Genomic DNA, 20419 nt, shown 5'->3' on the forward strand with positions numbered 1-20419 from the left:
TTTATTTATTCTCCCTGATTAAACCTCTACTCAGGTAGAGGCTGTGTGAAGTGTGTCGGGAGCAGGGTCACTAAAAGAACACACAAAAAATCATAAAGATGCAGACTGAGACTTGCCACAACAGGTGCAACAAAACTCACAAAAGTTCATAGATTTCAATAAAGCATGTACTATCTGTACTTTACTGGCTGCAGTTCTGAGATCTGTCCAGTCAAAATGAGTAAAAACACCACTGCACAGAATGGTAGGATTGTTTGTTTTGGGCCATCTGCAGTTTGTCATACACAGTTACAGAGAGGCAGCTCTGGGCTACTAACTGGAGTTTTTGTGCTGAATTTACACCCAGTTGCCATTCTGTTAGGTACCCCTGGTTCAAAGTAATGCAGTCTAATACAACAACCTGCCACATAAGCTTTCAATTTGTAAATTTGATCAGTTTGTGTTCATACTGTGTTAGGGAGTTGAGTAAAATCTATGAGTCATTTAAAAGCTGTAGTTTGTGGTGCTCTTGAAATGGTGTGTGTTATTCTATGTCAAACATTTTTTGCCCACACAAATCTAATAAACTGTTCAAGTTTACCTTTGTGGAAGTTGTTATTTTATTCTGAAAGATCCAGGCCGGAAGCGGTAATGTTGTTGCGACTGTAGAGAACGAGGGAAGCTCGAAGCTACCAGCACTTTCTATCAGAATAACTTAACATTGAGCTTTAGGTAATATAAATTGTTGACGGTGAGTAAATATTTCTTTACATTGTGAAATTTTGACATTGTTTAAAATTGGTTTTGACTGATAAATAACCTACCGTCGTGAAATGTTCGTAACATTATTGGCGGCTAATGTAAGCTAACAGTTAACTGTTGTGCTAGTCGCGTGGCTGCAGTCTGTGGGCTAGCTTAAACCTACTTACTGAGCTTAGCTAACATTACACCTTAATTTGCCAACTGACTGGGACAAGCAGCATCAAGATAAACACCTCTCGGCCCAGTGTAATTGTTCAGAGACAAAAACATATGTTAACGTCAGTATAAACGGAAATGGCTTAGTTAACATTAACTAGCTGTTTGATGCTAGCTGCGTAGCAATCTAACTAGCATTGCAGTTTATTCCCAGGTATGAGTGTTAAAACTGTGATGTGCCTCTGTCCCCAGGTGTCTCACAATGATTATCCCTGTCCGGTGCTTCACCTGTGGGAAGATCGTGGGTAACAAGTGGGAAGCATACCTCGGTCTACTTCAAGCCGAGTATACTGAAGGGTGAGATACATACCTGCTGATTTTTGTCACTGTATCTCCAAAGGTGGGCAGTTATAGTGGTCTATGGCTGCATATTACTTACAGGTTCATTGTGTAGGATTTAGGGGACATATTGGCAGAAATGGATTATAATGTGTTTTAAGTAAATAATAACTTGAAAATAAGAGGTACTGTGTATTTAAGTTTAAGTTTATTTACTTTATTAATCCCCCTGAAGCGAAATTCAATGTTTTCACTCTTGCTTGTCAATTACACACAGGTCCGAAAGACACACACATGCTCAAACAGGACCTATACATGCGCAAAGTGGAGAGATGTCAGATTGGGGGGTTGGTGAGGCACCTGGGCGGTTGGGGGGGTTCGGTGCCTTGCTCAAGGGCACCTCGGCAGTGCCCAGGAGGTGAACTGGCACCTCTCCAGCCACCAGTCCACGCTCCATATTTGGTCCAGACAGGGACTTCAGCAGGCGACCCTCCGGTTCCCAACCCAAGTCCCTATGGACTGAGCTACTGCTGCCCCCACCTACCTTACCTTAGAATGAGCCGTTTATATCTACATAGGGAGCAGGTCCTTGTCCAGAGATCTCCATGATGCACTATGTTTCTACAGTAGCCCAGAACAGACAAATAAAACACTGGCTCTAGATAGGGCCATTCATGTTTTTACATCAGCCACTAAAGTTAGCAGTCCCTTTGTTAGTTTTTTTATGGTGAAACTGCTTTATTCAGTGTTTCTACTGGTTCATTTTGTCTATGGAGATAAAGAAACCTGCGAGTAATTCTGCTCCTGATTTTAAAACCTCCTGAAGATGATCATTAAAGGTATTCTAACTGGGTTAAGTTTCAGCTGGTTGGAATATGCTATCCTCATTGCTAGATGCTAGTAAATCCCCCTTAATCTTAAACACTGCTCCTTTAAAAGGTGTACTGTGTAGGATTTAGTGATTTCTAGCGATGAGGTTGCAGACCTGAAACCACTCTCGTGTGTCAAGTGTGTAGGAGAACTATGCTGGCCGGCCCTATCTGAAAAACAGTGTTTGGTTCAGCTGATCTGGGCTACCATAGAAAAAACTAGAGTTGTACCGATACGGATTCCAGTATCGGAAATGCCTCCGATACGGCCTAAAATGCGGTATCAGCGAGTACAGCCTATGACCAATCCAATACCATGTAATGCCTCACGTCACTACGCATTCGCATGCTACAGGCAAATGAAACGGAAACCAAGCGGAGTTTAAAAAGCATTCTACTGTAGCATTTAAAATGTCTTTTTTACCAAATTGTGTGGCTGCAGTTTAACCTGTGTCTTGATCTGTATCAACACTGGATATTAATAATAAAAAAAGGTTTATGGCATTCATTCTACTATTATGTATTTATTTCTTAATATTTTACATAGAGTTTTAGGAGTTGAGACATACAACAATTCATATCCCATCCATTTTTTTTTAACACGCTGGTATCGGATTGGTACTCAGTTCAGGGATCGAAATCGATATTGGAAAGGAAAAAGTGGTATCGGTACATCTCTAGAAAAAACATGGTGGAGTCTGTGGAGGAGGACCTGCTCTGTTTGTGGATATAAATAGCGCTTTCTAAAGTAACAAAGTATTATTATTGAAGTATTATTTTCAGGTAATTATACACTAATGAAAACATAGTTGTGAATATCATATATATTTGCCAAGAGATGCCCCTGAATCCTATACACTGGACCTTTAAGTAAAAACACCCAAAATGTACATATGCAACATGCATGGGAGCAGCTGTGCAAAAAGAATTTTCTAGAAGTAGTCAAGTAGTGGTACACCACATCAAAACCTCTTAGCCTATTCAGTTGTCATAGGCTATACTCATTTCCTCCAAGGTTTCAAGAGGTCTATACACAGGTTGATGATGGAGTGAATAATAGCAATTACCTGAGGCCATTTGTGCAGCTATCCTGACTATAGTCTGCAGTAATGTCCATGTACTTTACTTATTCATTCAGTGATCTGCGTGCTGTGCATTAGGACTAACATTACTTCCTCTCTCCCTCTTAAGTGATGCCCTTGATGCCCTGGGCCTGAAGAGATACTGCTGTCGGAGGATGCTCCTTTCTCATGTGGATCTTATTGAGAAATTGTTGAATTATGCTCCGCTGGAGAAGTGATTGCAACTGGCTGCCTTCAAGAGCGGCAAGGACATTATGGGGCTGTGGCATGGACAGATTCATGTTATTATGTTATGTGACAACGGATGGCAACTGCAGGGGTGACTTTTGGAACAGTCATTTGTGCACCTATTTGATAATGCATTTTTTTTCTAAATAAAGTTGTTGAATGACATAGTTACTAGTATTACTGTTGTATCCAGTAACCACAATCTTTTCACCAGAACTGTAAGGTGAATGAGTTCTCACACTTCAATTCTCAATAAGATACCAAATTCAGACCTTTAGTAAATTTGGGTAAACAACAAAACGTATTGCAGTGCATGTGATTCACTACCTTGGAATGTGCAGCAATCAGTAGCAATAAAAGCATCATGTTGCAAAGGTATTTTCACTGCTTTGAGATAGGAAAACACAAACATAGGTAATTATTAGCTGATTTCTGGTTCTCAGTGAACAGATGTGTCCAAATGTAATACAGCGTAAATTCCTAAATGAAAACACGGCAATTATATTTTCAGGGAATGTGTTTTTAATCTGCAGATTTAATACAAAAGAAAGTGAAGAAACTGTTACACTGTTTTTCTTAAGTTATTATTAAGAGGTGTTCCTATGCATGCAAACATTGGAATCTGATGTCCCACCAACAAATCTACAACCACATTTTTCTTAAAACAGGTAAAAGTCCCAGTATGTACAAACGACTGGTGAACCAAAAAAAAAAGTACGCTTCAGACTTTTGGAGATGCATCTTCTGTCTCACCTTAGATTCCCCCAGATTTTATGCAACTTGGTGCAAAAACAAAAGTCCCGTCTTCACTTGTCTTCACACTTAAACACTCCATCAGTCTGGGGAGAAAAAAAAACAGTTTCAAAGCCATATTTACACATGAAATATGGACCGTATTAGCAGACAGCTTGATAAAACAAAAGCCTGTGAGAGGATGTGGGTTAATTGTCCTTACAAACGTAGTACTATGTGGTGACAGTTGCACCAAATACTGCAATTAATGAAGCTATAGATGGCTATAAACCTTGTTTTGACAGCAAATCTTTCTGACATATCACTCTTAAAATTATAATGCATATGTCATTGAGTTAAAAGCCACATTAGGTCTATTCATGGACTCATACTGACATGAAGGCTGAATATGTGATGGTTATGTATCAGGAGTCTGGTGACATAATGGGTTGTAGACTTTTAACAGGTCATTGCACAGTAAGAACGTTGTACTAAAAATATCCACTTCACTGACCTTCACTTCATGAACCGTAATCTGTCAAAAAGGTTTTGGGGGTGTTGAATTAGCACTAGGAACCAAAGGCTTGTAGTTCTTTTAACGGTTTATCAGCTCAAAACAGCTTTAAACCTTAAAATAAACCCAGTGATCCGCACTCTTTAAGCCATATAAATTAACATAGGGAGGAATACAGAAGCTTTATTGAAATTAATCCCATGCCCAAAACAAGTCTTAGACTAAAACTATTCTTTGGCCAGAAGTGCACACTTGAAAAAAAATGTTAATGACATTGAGCACAGAATAATTGTAATTTAGTTAGTCACAATTGCAAGATCATTTTACCCACTTGATGTCCTAATGAAATAAAATGTGAGGCATTATGTTTGTTGAAACACTGGATATACACAAAATCTTTATTTAATCAGGTCTCGAGATAAAAATCTGTTTTGCAAGAAAGACCCAAGTATATCAGAGGAAATAATATGGAGATAAGACTCAACAAAACACAGCCAGTCACATAAACAGCATCAGAAATAATCACAGACATAGTGAAAAGTACTGACAGGCAGTCTGACATTAATAAACAAAAATGATGATGTTTTTTAAGCTATGAGCAATACTATTACACTGAAGGTCAAATGATTGATACTCATTAACTGCTATTACTATATCACTATGCATTATTGGCGTCGCTAGGCAAGCAAGCTAAAGGATGTCATATGAGAGACAATAACCAACATCACTGCATCACTCTTTGATATTAAACTTCCATTATGTGTAGAAATTGCTGGGCGGTCTCTTCTGTTGTGGTATTACTGTACTTCAAATTATATAAGCTCAGTATCATAGTGCTGAATGAAAGAAAGCAAACAGAGGAACTGATAATAAAACACGGCAAATAATGATAGGGTCTGATGGATGAAAAAGTATATACATAAAGTAGGTTTAAGTAATAGGCTTGGGCGGTTTTAAGTTATTACAGTATCCCGAAGGTAGGATTTTCAATACCGACAAAAATACAGACACTCCTCTCTCTGTTAAACTGATATGGAAATGCTGTATTCAGGCGATGAATTGTAGTGCACAACAAGCGCCACCAGAGGTCAGTCTCTACTGGTGGAACATGCGGCTGAGCTAACAGGCAGCTGAGCTAAGAAAGATGGCGACTGCCAGTGCTGGGGCTGGGAGTATTGCCACCTATAACTTTATCTTGGGATGAATTCCAACTATACAACAGTTTATTACCACCATGATATTAATTAGCACATCATCTCCGTGTAACCCACTGATGTGTCTGTATACCTCACAGCAACAAGTGTCATCGGGTCCCCCCCAAGAGTGGTGCTTAATTAATTTCCTGTCTATTCATTATTCTATGGGCCACAAGTAAGTAGGCTAAGTACTGCATATTAGAGAAAACATTGTATGCTAGAGATGACAGAGATGCTACAATGACTTCTATCACCAGCTGCTCAGGTTCTTCTTCTCCTATTTTTTTCCTCTACACAAAAACCACCATACAACATATACCCCAGTGAAGGTATGAAAAAATAGATACAGCACAGGTCTAATAAGTGAGTATATAAATTAGAGGGAGGCTTACCGAGTTAGCGGTATCGGTCTCTGTGATCTCTGTGATCTCTGTGATCCCTTTGATCTCTTTGATCTCTTTGATCTCTGTGCCGTTCCCGTGAGCGTGCCTTGTCCCTGTCCCTGCTCCGGGAATGATCTATGTGTCTCCGAGACATTCCCACACCGTCCCAACCAGAAGAGTCTTCTCTGTCACGATCCCTATCACGCTCTCGCTCTCGCTCTCGCTCTCTGTCGCGACCCCTGTCCCGGTCTCTTTCGTCGTCCCCAGAACGACTGCCACTCCTGCAGAGACGTGCGTATTTCTGTGACACTGACTCAAGAAAGATTATGCTGTTACATCCTCACCTTCAGTTTCTGCTTGGAGGCATAATTACACAAACCTGTAGCCGTAGTTGCCCTGGATAGAGACTAGACAGTCTTTGAGTGAGGTGACCAAGGCTTGGCAGCGTTCATCTCCGTACACTCTGGACTGCTTAATGATGGCAATGGCGGTTAATAGAGTCTCCATGGCCACTCGTAAGTCTCCTACATTAGCAAATGGAGAAATTAGATATTAGACACAGTTGCTATTAAGCAGTTAAACACTTTAAAGCTCTTAGGATTAAAGGGATAGTGCACCCAAAAATGAAAATTCAGCTAGTATCTACTCACCCATATGCCAAGGGAGGCTCAGGTGAAGTTTTAGAGTCACTTGCGGAGATCCAAGGGGAGAGGGGGTGGCAACACAACTCCACCTAATGGAGGCTTACGGCGCCCCAGATTCAAACGTCCAAAAACACATAATTGAAACCACAAAATATCTCCATACTGCTCGTCCGTAGTGATCCAAGTGTCCTGAAGCCCCGACATAAAAAGTTGTTTGGAAAAACGTCATTTGAATTCTAAATGCCTCTCTGTGCACCACGCTCACGTGTGCGTGCGAGACCAGCGAAAGCACGTGAACACACATGAAGACGGTCCCCATGTCTCACGGTCTCACGCAAGCACGCACATGCGAGCGCGGTGCACAGAGAGATAGTTAGAGCTACAGGCTACAGTGAGGCTAAAAACAGAGTTCAAATGACGTTTTTCCAAACAACTTTTTATGTCGGGGCTTCAGGACACTTGGATCACTACGGACGAGCAGTATGGAGATATTTTGTGGTTTCAATTATGTGTTGTTGGACGTTTGAATCTGCACCGTAAGCCTCCATTAGGTGGAGTTGTGTTGCTACCCCCTCTCCCCTGGGATCTCCGCAAGTGTTGTGAGGACTCTAAAACTTCACCTGAGCCTCCATCGGCATATGGGTGAGTAGATAATGGCTGAATTTTCATTTTTGGGTGCACTATCCCTTTAAAGGTTCATAAAAAAAGTTTTTTAACATGGATGACATTTACTCCCCACGTACAGTACAGGCAAAAATGTCAAGCACTCACATCCATTTGGGCTTACACTACAAAAGGACTGGAAATAAATATCAATAAAGGTGAAAAATATTTTAATCAATCACACTGCCTACATCATCTACATCTAGAACAAACCTACAGTGACTTCAGTCAGTATTTGGACTCCATCTTTGCCACATTTTGTTAAGTTGTCTTGTGGCTAATTTGAATGGGATCATTCTTGGCAACTATCCATCCACAACACCCAACAGGCAGCACGAAGACAAGAATTTTTTCATATAATTGCAATAACCACTGCTAATTCCAACATTTCCATGTGTCCAGAGCTGTTAGAGCCACACTAATAATTGAGAACAGATGCATCCTGTTTCTTTTGAGCATCTTTTGGATGTGTTTAGAAAGCTTTACATTATATTCTATACATTGTAAAGGTACCATGTTTTGTTTCAATTTTATATAAGATTTAACTCAGCAAAATACTAAAAAATAGGGTATTAATTTAATTTCAAAGTCCACTGTAAGAGTGAGATGGTGAGTAACTCATTTTCTCCCCATATGTCTGGGGTCCAGTCCTCTGTCCACATGGCTTATTAAGTTCTGTGTTCTTGACAGAATCTAATCAGCTGTACGTACCAGCTGTTGCTCCAGACACAGCCTTGCTGATGGCGCTGCTGGCAACTGCTTTATTTCTGTTCAATAGCTCTTCAAAGTCTCCATCTGTCCTTTGAGGTGTATGTCTGAAAAATAGATTGTTGACAGGATTATTCAACCATCACCGCAAATTACCACTGTATCCTGGTCTTTTGATGATTTAAAGATTCACTTTCCATGACAACCTTATCAAGTATGTTAAATGCATAAACATATTACTGTGTATGTTCTCACTTTTGCTGGCTGTAAGCTTTGCTGCTGTGTCCGTCTTGTGCTGGATTGAAGAAAGCTGGATTTATATGCAGACTGGGAGGTGGTTGGCTGGGAATATGGACTGGATGAGGAGGGTACAAATGGGGGGGCATGGGTGGAGGGATGTTTGGTGGCATATGTGGAAAAGGAGGAGGTGGATGACTAAGGTAAGGGTTAGGTAATGAGGGAAACCTGTTTGCGAGTGGATGTGATGGAAGAAGAGGAGGTATGGGGGGAGGGCTAGACTCCTGTGATAATAATGAGGGAATCTTATTCGAAGGATCGGTGTCCTTAGAGTCTTTAGAGTTAACACGCAGGGGTATACCTACAGAAAACACACTGATTTAGTTAAGGATTACAGTATTACTAACATTTTGTAACATCATGTAAATTCAATAGTGTTTTAAGATTATAGTGCTCTTACGTTTATTTGCCATGTCCTCAAACACAGACAGGTTCTGGCGAGTGGCAAAACGACAGTCTACCCTTTCCCCATTGATCTCACATTTGGGGATTTTTTCCAACAGTAGTTTAAATGACTCGTCTGAGGTAACCACCACCTCGGCAAAGCTGTGTTAAACAGAAGAAGAAACAACATGCGTATGGGTACCGACACTCAGACATCGAAGTAAATCAATACAAAAGACGAGCTTTTTATTTTTTACGAGAACAAGATCTGCAACCACTCACCCTCTTGACTGGCCGTTAACTTTGTTCTCAGCAAATTTAATCTCTATGATATCTCTCACACCCAGCGTTTGAGCCATGCATATGATGTCCTTATCGGATGTCCACTGGAGGTCGTAGCAGGTACAGAAAAAGAGGGTGAGGAAGTGACAGGAGGGCAGACAGTTACTCGTGATCTTGAATGTTAAAGGAGACAAATTTCTCCGTCCTGCTTCATGTAAACAGTATTCTGCATGCCCACATAGATAAAACAACAGAAGTGGATTTGGGCAACACAATAAAAATGTAATGAACATTATTCCGAGAGAGTGGTACTCACCCAGGGAAAATTCCCAATATATAAAGACAGTTTCCTCAGTGAGTTTCTTCCTTTATTGTTTACCACTTTTGAGTTAACCTCCTCTGTAGCTGCTGTCGTTTTCGGAGGTGCCACATCTGTAGTGACTTTCTTATCCCGGTCAACTGAGCCAGTCAGAACAGCATCAAAAAGTTCATTTGCTTCAGCAATTCTGTCCAAATCCTGTGTTGGAAAGAAAAAAAATACAAAGAAGTCATATATACTGTCATGCAGTGTGTCTCAATGTGCAGAGCATCATTCAACAAAACACTGCAGCTGCAGGGAGCGTGGCATGACATGGGATTATACCCATATTTTCTGGCATTGTCCAATACTACAGATATTTGGCAGAGCATAAATATCCTACTTGACTCAGTGTGTCTTCTATTCTGGGGAAAACCAAGTAGTAAATGACCAAACATTAACTTTATACATACTCTTACTGGTTGCCAGTACTGGTAAAATAATAATTTTACACTGGGTGAAAGTCTCACTGATTGTACCTCAGCTGGCTTGAATGCTGAAACAAGTCTGAGGATGGAGATTTTTCTAAGAAGATGGACTTGTGTGATCGTACCTGAAGCTATGGATAACCACATAAGAAAACATGGACTGTAGTTTAACTCAGATTGCAAATATGAGTGTTAATCAATCTATAGGCCTCCATAAAACCCCATTTGGGATGCATTTAAGCCTGTCCTACATTTAGGACTTATTAATTTCCAGAATCAGGAAATGGGCAGGTAACACCACTGCAGGTCCATCACACACTGGACACAACTGTTCAAACTTCTCCCCTCTGGTAGGCGTTATAGGAAACGGTCTGCCATAACAACCAGAAACAAAAACAGTTTTCCAAACTGATGAACAGTTAACATTAGTCATATAATGTCAACTGAGTAACACCAAACATCCTCTGTACTCGACTGTACCTGTAAATCTTAGATTTTTATGGTTTATACAAACTGTTTTTTACCATGTAAATATAATCACTGTCATTATGACTGTAAGCATGCTGCCAAATACAACTTGTCTGTGTATATAAAGCCACCTGTTACATTAATAATTCCATATCTACACAAACACGCCATTTTGTTGTTATATGATTAGAGAGACGGATAGATTTGTTGTCCTCGTTTTTAACTGTAATGTCTATTTTCTGTGCAAGTACATTAAGACACATTCCTTGATGTGCACACATTATCATGGCCAATTAAGCAGAAATTTAATAAACAAAATAGAAAAACTGTCTGACCTTCTCTTAATAACACCATACCTAATATAACACAGCTCTACTGTTATGACAGAGACAGTGACAGAAATACACAACATATACACATGCACCTTTTGATCATTCCTCAACCATGACCCTCCCCATCTCCATGAGAACTCTACTGTACATGTACAAAGTTTACCAAACGTGCATTATAGAGTAAAAATAAAGACACAATATAAATACAAATTCGTTTATTTTTTCTAGCTAAGTTGAGTACCTTCCTCCTAGCCTCAAGCATGGTGTAACCTGCCCCCTTTATCCTAGCAACAGAGCTCCTCAGATTAAAATCTCTAATTAAAAGGTATTTCCACTGACGAATAGAAACACTGCCAACAAATCTGATTCTGAAAAAAAAAAATGCTAGTAACTCCTGAAAAGATGCTTTTAACTCCTCCACTGTGCCAACAACTTCACATCTTCACCCCTGAACTACTCTCACTGATGCATTCGCTGCGCTTAAAGGAATATGTAAACGTCAGACTCACCTCTTCGTTTTGATTGAGGTCCCCATAAAGATCTATGAGATCCTGCTTGGAGGTACTTGGTCCGGCTGCAGGTCCTGCAGCAGCCATCCCGCGGGCCTAAGGTGATCCAGTTGGTGGCACTGCAGCTAGTTACGTCTTTTTTTTTTTTTTTTAAGTTTTCAGTGAAGTTCGCACATGCACACTTTGCAAATTACCAGTGCATACCGACAACAGGTGCACTGACAAAATTTGTGAATTACTATTAACGTTACGCCTTGTTTCCAACGTTAGCTAACGTTTACCAAGGTTTCGCTCGTGTCCGTACAAGATGATACTCAGCCGTTAGCAAAAACAAAATATGATGGTAAACCGAGAAAACGACATGCGGACACACGTCAAGCATTAATACACATCACAGACCATGCATTTATTCTTAAAGTTTTCAATACAATTAGTTAACATGTGAATGCGAGTGTCGCGAGCTCGCTCTCTGATCAGCTAATGCTAATGATGCTAATCGTTCGGTACGTGAACACATAGGTGCGTCAGGAATAAATTACCGGTTCACAACAACAAACAATATTTTTTGGTTCCTACAGTCAAGCCTCTTTTAAATTTTGATCGCAGTGGTCATAAAGGACATCTGAAAATACACCAATTAAGTAACAACCCTTACGTATGCCATGTTCGGGCTATTTATGTTTTGCGTGGCTGGCTAAACATTGCCGTTACCTTAGCAATATGGCGTCATGTGCGCTGCTACATCCGGTCCCCTTCGCTAGTGCTGCTGTGACGTGAAACCTCCTTGTGTTTAGTGTCGGACATTCACATCAGTGAAAGAAGCAGCTCACCAAGAAGTGTCTCTGCGTTACGAGAAAGGGGATTAAAATGCTGTCTGCTGTTCTTGCGAAAAGAGTGAGTCATTTTTGTAAACGTAATATGTATTTCTACGTTTGTTGGTTGGGGTTGAACGCTAACGTTTCAGCAGCAGGACTAACTGAAAGATCTAGCCGTTGACTGTTCGTGAATGGATATAAGGCTAATTTCAGCCATGTTGTATGAATTAATATTGTGATGTAGGAACATTATATTTATGCTGTAGTTAAACAGCTAGCGTGAACCGTTCAATTTTGTCTTTTGATGTAGCAAAAGAAAGTGTCCTACTGGAGGACAGTTGTACAACCCAGCAGTAAACAGTTGTACAACAGGGCAGCGTGAGATGTTACGTAACTCCCCTTTTCTTTGCTCTGCTCTCTTCTTCGGTGCTTTTAAATTAAAGTTCACTTAACTTCAGATTTTTTATCTTAGAAAAGAAGTTTGAGCAAAATTAATACGAGAAAAAGAAAAAAAATACAGGTTTTAAATGTATGCATGGGGTTATGGTAGTACTTTGTAAATGTATGCTTCTTGACTTGGTATTTCTTTATTCCACTGTTTTCTTTTCTTTCTTTTTTTGCACAGTCAGCCCAATACACCCAAGCCACAAACAATTTATTATCTTATAAACACTCTTCAACACAGCAAAAATTCAGCACAGAGAGGACCCAAAATACCACAGAGAAACACAGAGACGCAGAGCTGCAACAAGATATCATTTAGTTGTATAGCCTATTATGAATTAAATCTGTAACTAATTTCATAATTGAAGTCAGTATCCTCCGATTCCACCTTCTTATATTTTAGTACTGACTGTTCTTCGGGTTGTCAAGACATTTTAAGGTCATCATCTTGGGCTTTCGATAACACTGATTGACATATTTCATCTTTTTCTTACATTTTATAAACCAAACAACTGACCAATATATCAAGAAAATAATCAACAGATTAATCGACAGTGAAATATTTGTTAGTTGCAGCTCTAACGCACATTTATCCACATATGATAGGATATAATATATATGTTTCTTTGGAAGGAAATGGAGGGAGAAAATTATAGCAAAAAACTTGAATGTATACAAAAATGTTTATACAAAGAAATTAACCTAAATTGATATGTACAACTCGTTAGGTCTGAGAAAGTCCTACTGAGGAGGAATGTCATGTCACAGTAAACATGAAAGAAAAAGAAAAATCCAACTAACAGAAGGTACAAATCAAAACAGTAAAACACAGTACCTAAAACATTTAATTACCATTAATTATAAGCCTCCATCTTATAGCTTTAAAGCTGAGCTGTCCGCTCAACAATAGAACTGCATCTTTCCACAGATGTTAAATAGATTGCTTAGTGACTTGTTTGACCCATCACATGTATTTGATGTTGCAGTACCACTCAAGCACTAATATTTGTTGCCTGTCAGCTGGTGACAGGGATGTGCGGGGCAGCATGGAGACCAGCAGTGACAGGGCTGGTATCATCTCGTGGTTACCGTGGAGATTCACCAGATGACACCAGGGGAGACCTGATTGAGATCCCTTTGCCTCCTTGGGAGGAGAGGCCCGGCGAGCCCACTGACATCAAGAAGCGACGCCTGCTGTATGAGAGTCGCAAGAGGGGCATGTTGGAGAACTGCATTTTGCTCAGGTTGTTAAACTGTACTATTTCTCTTATCTGTCTGTCATCCTGCCATATTGGTGATGTTTTTTGATGTCTTTTACTTTGCTCATACACTTAAAAGCATTGGTACAGTACAGGTGTGTTTCTTTTGTACCTTTTAGGAGTTTTTACATTTTGTCCACTTTCTCATTTAAAAAGTATCCTGTGCAGGAATTTCCTAAAAAACAATGAAAAAAGGTAGTACCCAGGTGCCAGACCATAAGCAGCAGGCCTCCAAGAGACCCGAGACAAGGGTGGTGAGAAGTAGGGGTAAAATTATGAAAGAGCAGGCAACAATGAGCACAATTACAATTATACATAGTAATCAATAATCAACAGTGCACTTTTTATTATAGGAAAACATCCTACTCGTCATTGTGAGCAGTTACAGCAGGTAGTGACCATAAAAAATGTACTTAAATCATGCAGAAAATATACAGTAGTAAGATGATACAGAGAGGGTTATTAGAGATCATTGTGCAAAGTATTTTAGAGTATAGAGGTAGTGAGGAGGGCCACCAGAGGGCAGAGGGCTGCTTTTTGGGAGCCACTGAACTAATTCAACAAATACAGAGAAAAAGGACACTGACAGGGACTGAAACCAGAAGGAGGCAGTGTTGCAACGCGAAGCAACCCAAAGAATCAGAAGCTCCCTGTGTGCAGTCCACTCACCAGCCGCTCAGATAATTACCAGTAAGCATGACTTTCCATTTAGAGAAAATACTCAAATGACTTCTCCATCTCTCCTGCAGCCTTTTTGCAAAGCAGTATCTGAACACTATGACTGAGAGCCAGCTGCTGCAGTACGACCGACTGATTAATGAACCAAGCAATGACTGGGACATCTACTACTGGGCAACAGGTGAGAGAATAGTTTCTCCTCAGACATGTGATACTGCCTCTCACACAGCACAGTGGACGTAATACATTACAATCATTAGTTAGAGAGCTGGTAACAGATAGACTCAGACAGACAGTCAAGAGACATTTCAGACACTAAAAGGAATTTGGATACACTTTAGATTCTCAGTGCAAAACACTTTAATAATTAATGACAACAAAACATTTTAGGTTTGCAATATTAATGTTTACACAAACGGCAAATAACAAATATTTGATTTCACTTGATGTTTTGTGTTAACAGAGACAAAGAAATCAGACTTGCTCATTTTAAATTCAGCCTGTAAAACAACAAATTGTGCAAAACTCCAGTGGGTATAATAATTATAAAAACCCTTGTTTTTTAACTCGCAATCATTCATGGCTGATGATGCTGAAGTAATTAAATCACTGCTCTGCTTACAAATGAACATCAGTTCTGTAACTGTTTTGTTTTTTTGTTACCGTTCCTTTTGGCTCGGACTTCATCCTGGGAGCTCGTTCGCTCTCCCAGTATAACTTACCATGTTATTCATCTAATTTTCTCTAATTTGATTCAATTATGTGTCTGTTTTGTTGTGCAGAACAGCTGAAAAACAGAATCAGTGTGAGAATAGCGTCAACACGTCCAATTGGCAGTACCACTCTGGAAAAACAAACAAAAACTGTTGCGGGCAGGCTGACTTCACTGAAACAGATTCTGCATGAATACTTTTTTACTCTGAAATTATTAACTGAAATGCTGTCCATCTTGAAATTAATAAACAAGAGCATTTCAAAAGTCTGACACTACCACTGAGAGGTTTAGAATGAGCCTTGTAGGAGACATTAAAACTACCAGGTGAAAGCTTAAAGGTCCAGTGTGAAGGATTTAGGGGGTTATATCAGCAGAAATGGAATATGATATATTAAGTATATTTTCTGTAGTGTACAATCACCTAAAAAATAAGAACTGTCGTGATTTAGTTACCTTAGAATGAGCTGTTTTAATCTACATAGGGATCCTTATCCATAGAGTCTACCATGTTTCTACAGTAGCCCTTAAGGGACAAACCAGACACTGGCTCTAGATTGGATCATTTGCATTATAGCGCTTACTGTGCACATGGACAGTCAACATGGTGGCTCATGTACATGCAGGGGCTCAGTGCTCTACATATCAGGGCTCTTTAATTAGTTTACTGGCGGTTTACTTTTTACTGAGCGCCACGTATGCACAGGCATGTGTAAAATACAGCTGCCAAGAACTGCTTGCCATCGATTCGACGCCCAGAAACTTTATTTTCAACTAGGAAGACCCCAGGCACGACATCCCATCGGAGCTTGTCAGAGCACCGGTGTCTCCGTGGATTCCTTTCCCAGCCAGAAAGCGACAGAGGCAGCGTGGAGCGATGAAGCAGAAGCGAGGCTGTCAAGCTGGGATATGAGCTAGGCTAAGCAGAGACCCGCACAATCCTTCGCTGCCGAGCCTCTTCGTCACAAATGCCAGATCATAGTCAGTTTGTTTTGGAGAGGAGGAGACCTCTCTGGATGTTAAGTTTTCAGAGAAAAAAGGTAAACACACTTTAGCAGGTGCTGGGCTAGCAGCCCGTCTACAACATGGCCAAATCGCGCAGGATAATAATTCAGCTCCCAGTGAAAACCTCCTTTCCAAAGATCACTGTATGAATTCTAATCGGGAATTCACCACAAGAAGCCACTAAATCCCCCTAAATCCTGCACCCTGGACCTTTAAGCTGAAAATTTAATGTCCTCTGCAGAGATGCTATTGTCTTTTCTCATTATTACAGTGTGAAACAAATATAAATGTTCAGGTGTATTTTTTGTCTTTTCTGAATTATAATCAGGAGCAAAATGTGTTGAATCAGTAGACGTCAGCCTTTCAGTTCTTATGTTCCCAGCTCGTCCTAAAATAGATCAAGGTGATGTCAGAAAGGCTCCCCTCTGTGCGCTCTTTGTTCTCTAGCCATCTGTCATAATTCAGCCCGTTCTCCTTGTTGCTCACAGAAGCTCAGCCCACCCCGGACGTTTACCAAGGAGAGGTCATGGATATGCTGAAGGAGTTCACAAAGAACCACAACCACGAACAGAGGTTAGATGCACCCAGCTTGGAGTACCTGGAAAAGGAAAGCCAATGAGGTCCATGGCCCTTTGAACCGTCTCAGAGACTCATTTTTAGGTGGGGCACTGGGTGAAATATCAGTGTCACAACCCACTGGAAAAATACCTCAGAGGTCAGCTGTGTGTTTCCAGTTACACACACTGAGGTTGAACAAAATTGTGGAATGGAAAATATTTAGTGCCCTTCTCTAGGAAATATTTTTGCCATTATAGGGAGAGGAAGATTTGTGGAAGGAGCGAACGTTAATGCAACACAACATTAGGAAGGTGTCCTAAATATTTAACATTAATTGTGTTGTAAATTTCTTTACATTTAACATTAATTGTGTTGTAAATTTCTGATTCAAGACTGTACATTTAAACTGCAGAATGTGTGAGATGCATACTGATTGAACCAGGTTTGATAAATAAGGTACAAGCTGATAATCAGTTTCTATGTAAGACAGTTAAACAGAAACATTGATTCACTCTTAGCTTGTTGAAGTGCCATGCTTTGGTTTCTGTTGTATGATTTTACCGTGCCCATCACAGACATTATGGGTTATTTAATAAATGTTGATGCTCTACTGTTGTTTGATGCTTGTGTTACATGTACTTCTTTCATGACTATTTCCACATACCAGAGGGTTAAATAACACACTGGAGGTGAACGGCGTTGTTGCATAATGAAGGTTGCCTGCAGTACCAGTACATGAACACCAGATGGAAGCAGATCACCTTTTTACAGTGACTATCAAATTGAAACACCTGCTGGTCTCAGTATCTCTGTGACAGATTGTTCACCTGCAAACCACATTATATCTCACATACCTCATTTTTCATACAGGATATAATGTGAGTATATCAGTTCACAGCTGCCACATATATATATATATATATATATATGAATGCTGAGAACCTTTATGCAGAGGCTTATTGATGATAACTGAGGGGGAAAATCCCTGAAAAACTCAGATTACTGCATATGAGGACAAAAAGGATGTCAGCCACGGAACAGGCGGTTTGTTTTTATTACAGTTTATATGAGGCAAAGCATCAGTGAAATTTTCCGTCATGCCAAGTTTCCAATTAAAGCACATATATTTTCGCTTTCAGCCATGTAAACAAGGTTATAATTCTCTCCTCCACCGCTGGATCTGTGTGTGTTGGCTGTGGGGAAAATTTCTTGCCTGGCTGTGTGTCATGTCGGTTCAGTGGAACCTTGTACTGAGAGCAGAAGGGAAATGCCCTCTGGCCAGGAGATGTGCACAGAATCTCAAAACAGATGACAAGCCTGCTTGTGTACGCCCATAGAATCGTAATGTACACATGATCCGCGGCCGAGGTGTTGCACAAACAAGGCAACTTTTACCAGGTATTAAGCTAATTTCAATGTATGTTTCTTTTCTCATCACTTTAAAGGGAAAATATGCTGAGAAGGAATCTCTGCCTTTAATGTGTATGTTCTCAGCTTGTCCTAAAATAGACCAAGGTGATGTCACAAGGGTTCCCCTCTGTGTGCTCTTTGCTCCTCCACCATCTGTCTCACCATATAGCTCAATCAGCAAGGGAAAGTACATTTACTCCAGTACCGTACATGAGTACAATTTTCTTTGTACTTGTACTTCCCTACATTTCAGAGGGAAATATTGTACTTTTTACTTTCTTTGTGCTGGAATAATGATTATTTTCCTCTTGTAGATTAATCTGCCCATTATTTTCTTGATTAATCGATAATTGCTTGGCCTAAAACATGTCAAAAAATAATAAAACATGTCCATCTAAGTTTCTCAAGTCCAAGGTGGTGTGTTTAAATGTCTTGTTTTGTCAGATATTCAGTTTAATATGGTATAAAACAGAGAAAAAGGAGGAAATGTCCATATTTGAAAGACTGAAAACAGCACTTTTTGCCATTTTTGCATGAAAAATTACTTTAACAGGGGCGGCACGGTGGTATGGTGGTTAGCACTGTCGTCTCACAGCAAGAGGGTTGCCGGTTCGATCCCGGGTGTGGGAGCCCTTCTGTGCGGAGTTTGCATGTTCTCCCCGTGTCAGCGTGGGTTCTCTCCGGGCACTCCGGCTTCCTCCCACAGTCCAAAGACATGCAGATTGGGGACTAGGTTAACTGGTAACTCTAAATTGTCCGTAGGTGTGAATGTGAGCGTGAATGGTTGTTTGTCTCTATGTGTCAGCCCTGCGATAGTCTGGCAACCTGTCCAAGGTGTACCCTGCCTCTCGCCCGATGTCAGCTGGGATAGGCTCCAGCCCCCCCGCGACCCTCAAGAGGATGAAGCGGTTAGAAGATGAAATTACTTTAACAATTTATTGAAAACAGTTGGCATCGTTCTTCTATTGATCAACTTATTGATTAGTTGACTAATTGTTGCAGCTATATTTTACATATATTCTTTTTTAGATTATATTTTATGTAAAAAAAACATTAAAATATGCTTATAAAATACAATACATTGTCCAAGATTAAACCGCTTTATACATATATATATATATATATATATATATATATCCCTTTTTTCAACAAAAACAGGAAAGATGAGGGAAAAGTACAAAAGGTGAATACTCACATGCACCAGGACATTTCTTCTTCTTCCCTTTGACATAAATTGTCTCATGACCTCTCAGATTTATTTTATGACCCTTTGGAAGGGGCCTGACCCTTAAGTTGGGAGCCACTAGTCTCAGTCACCTAACTATATGTTAAGTAATTTAAATAACTCCACCTCAACTGGTTACAACCATAAAATGCTGCTTACACATTGATGTATCCACTTTAACTATCTAATGATACCGTGTATAATAATATAATGTAAGAGCACTTACAGTGGCCTATGTTTGCAGAATGAGTATTTTATGTGTGATTATTTAAAGGTCTAGTGTAGTGCTGGTATATAATTATTTAAATTATTAATAACTATGTTTTTTCATTAGTTTATAACCACCTGAAAATAAGAATTGTTGTTGTTGTTGCCTTAGAATGAGCCGTTTATGTACATCATGATGTATAAAGAGAGCTAAGACTTCGCTAACTTCTGCTCTTCTAGATCAAAAACCACTAGTGAAACAAGTTATTTTGCGGACTTTGTATTGCTCAGAAAAATGTATCCTGTGAGCCACCCTTATATGTCTTTCCCCATGTAAGTCAATAGGAAAAGTCTTTTTGGGCCCAGTGGCATCACATAATGGACCTGGACAGTTGTAGTCACAGGGTTTGGCCACTATGTCAGACTAGCTTTAAAATCCAACACACTTCCTGGGGGCCTGATCAACAAATGGAGCAGGTCCTCTTCCACTGAGTCCACCATGTTGTTCTACAGGAGCTTTCACTGCTAGATGCCACTAAATCCTACATGCTGGACCTTTATGTACACTTTGTGGCTACTTCTGTACTTTCATTTCAGTAGGGATTTGAAAGCAGGACTTTCACTTGTAACTGAGTTGTTTTACATTGTTATATTGACACTTTTATGTGTAAGTAAAGAATCGGAATACTTCCTCCTTCTTCATCTTAATGCATAAAATTAAACAGGAGCTTCAAAAGTTAGAATCAAATTTTGTCACTTAATTATGCCTGTGTTAAAATGTTCCGCGCTTCAC

The 20419-nt window shown here is 39.9% G+C and overlaps 3 protein-coding genes across 4 annotated transcripts; 2 read left to right on the top strand and 1 right to left on the bottom strand.

Moving 5' to 3' along the window:
* The first annotated feature begins 619 nt into the window (after positions 1–619).
* On the top strand, positions 620–3580 carry polr2l (RNA polymerase II, I and III subunit L). 2 transcript variants are annotated; one of them, XM_049565074.1, is made up of 3 exons: positions 620–730; positions 1150–1254; positions 3297–3580. In XM_049565074.1, the coding sequence occupies exons 2-3, from the start codon at positions 1160–1162 to the stop codon at positions 3403–3405; spliced, it is 204 nt and encodes a 67-aa protein (XP_049421031.1). In that variant the 5' UTR covers positions 620–730; positions 1150–1159; the 3' UTR covers positions 3406–3580. The 2 variants fall into 2 exon arrangements, with proteins under 2 accessions (XP_049421031.1, XP_049421039.1); XM_049565082.1 differs by having other exon boundaries at positions 646–711.
* Positions 3581–3914: 334 nt separating this feature from the next.
* On the bottom strand, positions 3915–12028 carry LOC125881746 (cleavage and polyadenylation specificity factor subunit 7-like). The gene is made up of 9 exons (XM_049565047.1): positions 11314–12028; positions 9535–9735; positions 9219–9322; positions 8953–9098; positions 8511–8853; positions 8259–8362; positions 6620–6764; positions 6250–6521; positions 3915–4254 (listed from the first exon to the last, which is right to left on the bottom strand). The coding sequence occupies exons 1-8, from the start codon at positions 11398–11400 to the stop codon at positions 6254–6256; spliced, it is 1398 nt and encodes a 465-aa protein (XP_049421004.1). The 5' UTR covers positions 11401–12028; the 3' UTR covers positions 3915–4254; positions 6250–6253.
* Positions 12029–12064: 36 nt separating this feature from the next.
* Positions 12065–17394, top strand: sdhaf2 (succinate dehydrogenase complex assembly factor 2). The gene is made up of 4 exons (XM_049565060.1): positions 12065–12207; positions 13593–13816; positions 14581–14690; positions 16715–17394. Exons 1-4 carry the CDS (start codon positions 12181–12183, stop codon positions 16843–16845), a joined length of 492 nt encoding a protein of 163 aa, XP_049421017.1. The 5' UTR covers positions 12065–12180; the 3' UTR covers positions 16846–17394.
* Positions 17395–20419: the final 3025 nt, after the last annotated feature.

The sequence above is a fragment of the Epinephelus fuscoguttatus genome, linkage group LG2, assembly GCF_011397635.1.
Source record: "Epinephelus fuscoguttatus linkage group LG2, E.fuscoguttatus.final_Chr_v1".
NCBI lineage: Eukaryota > Metazoa > Chordata > Actinopteri > Perciformes > Serranidae > Epinephelus > Epinephelus fuscoguttatus.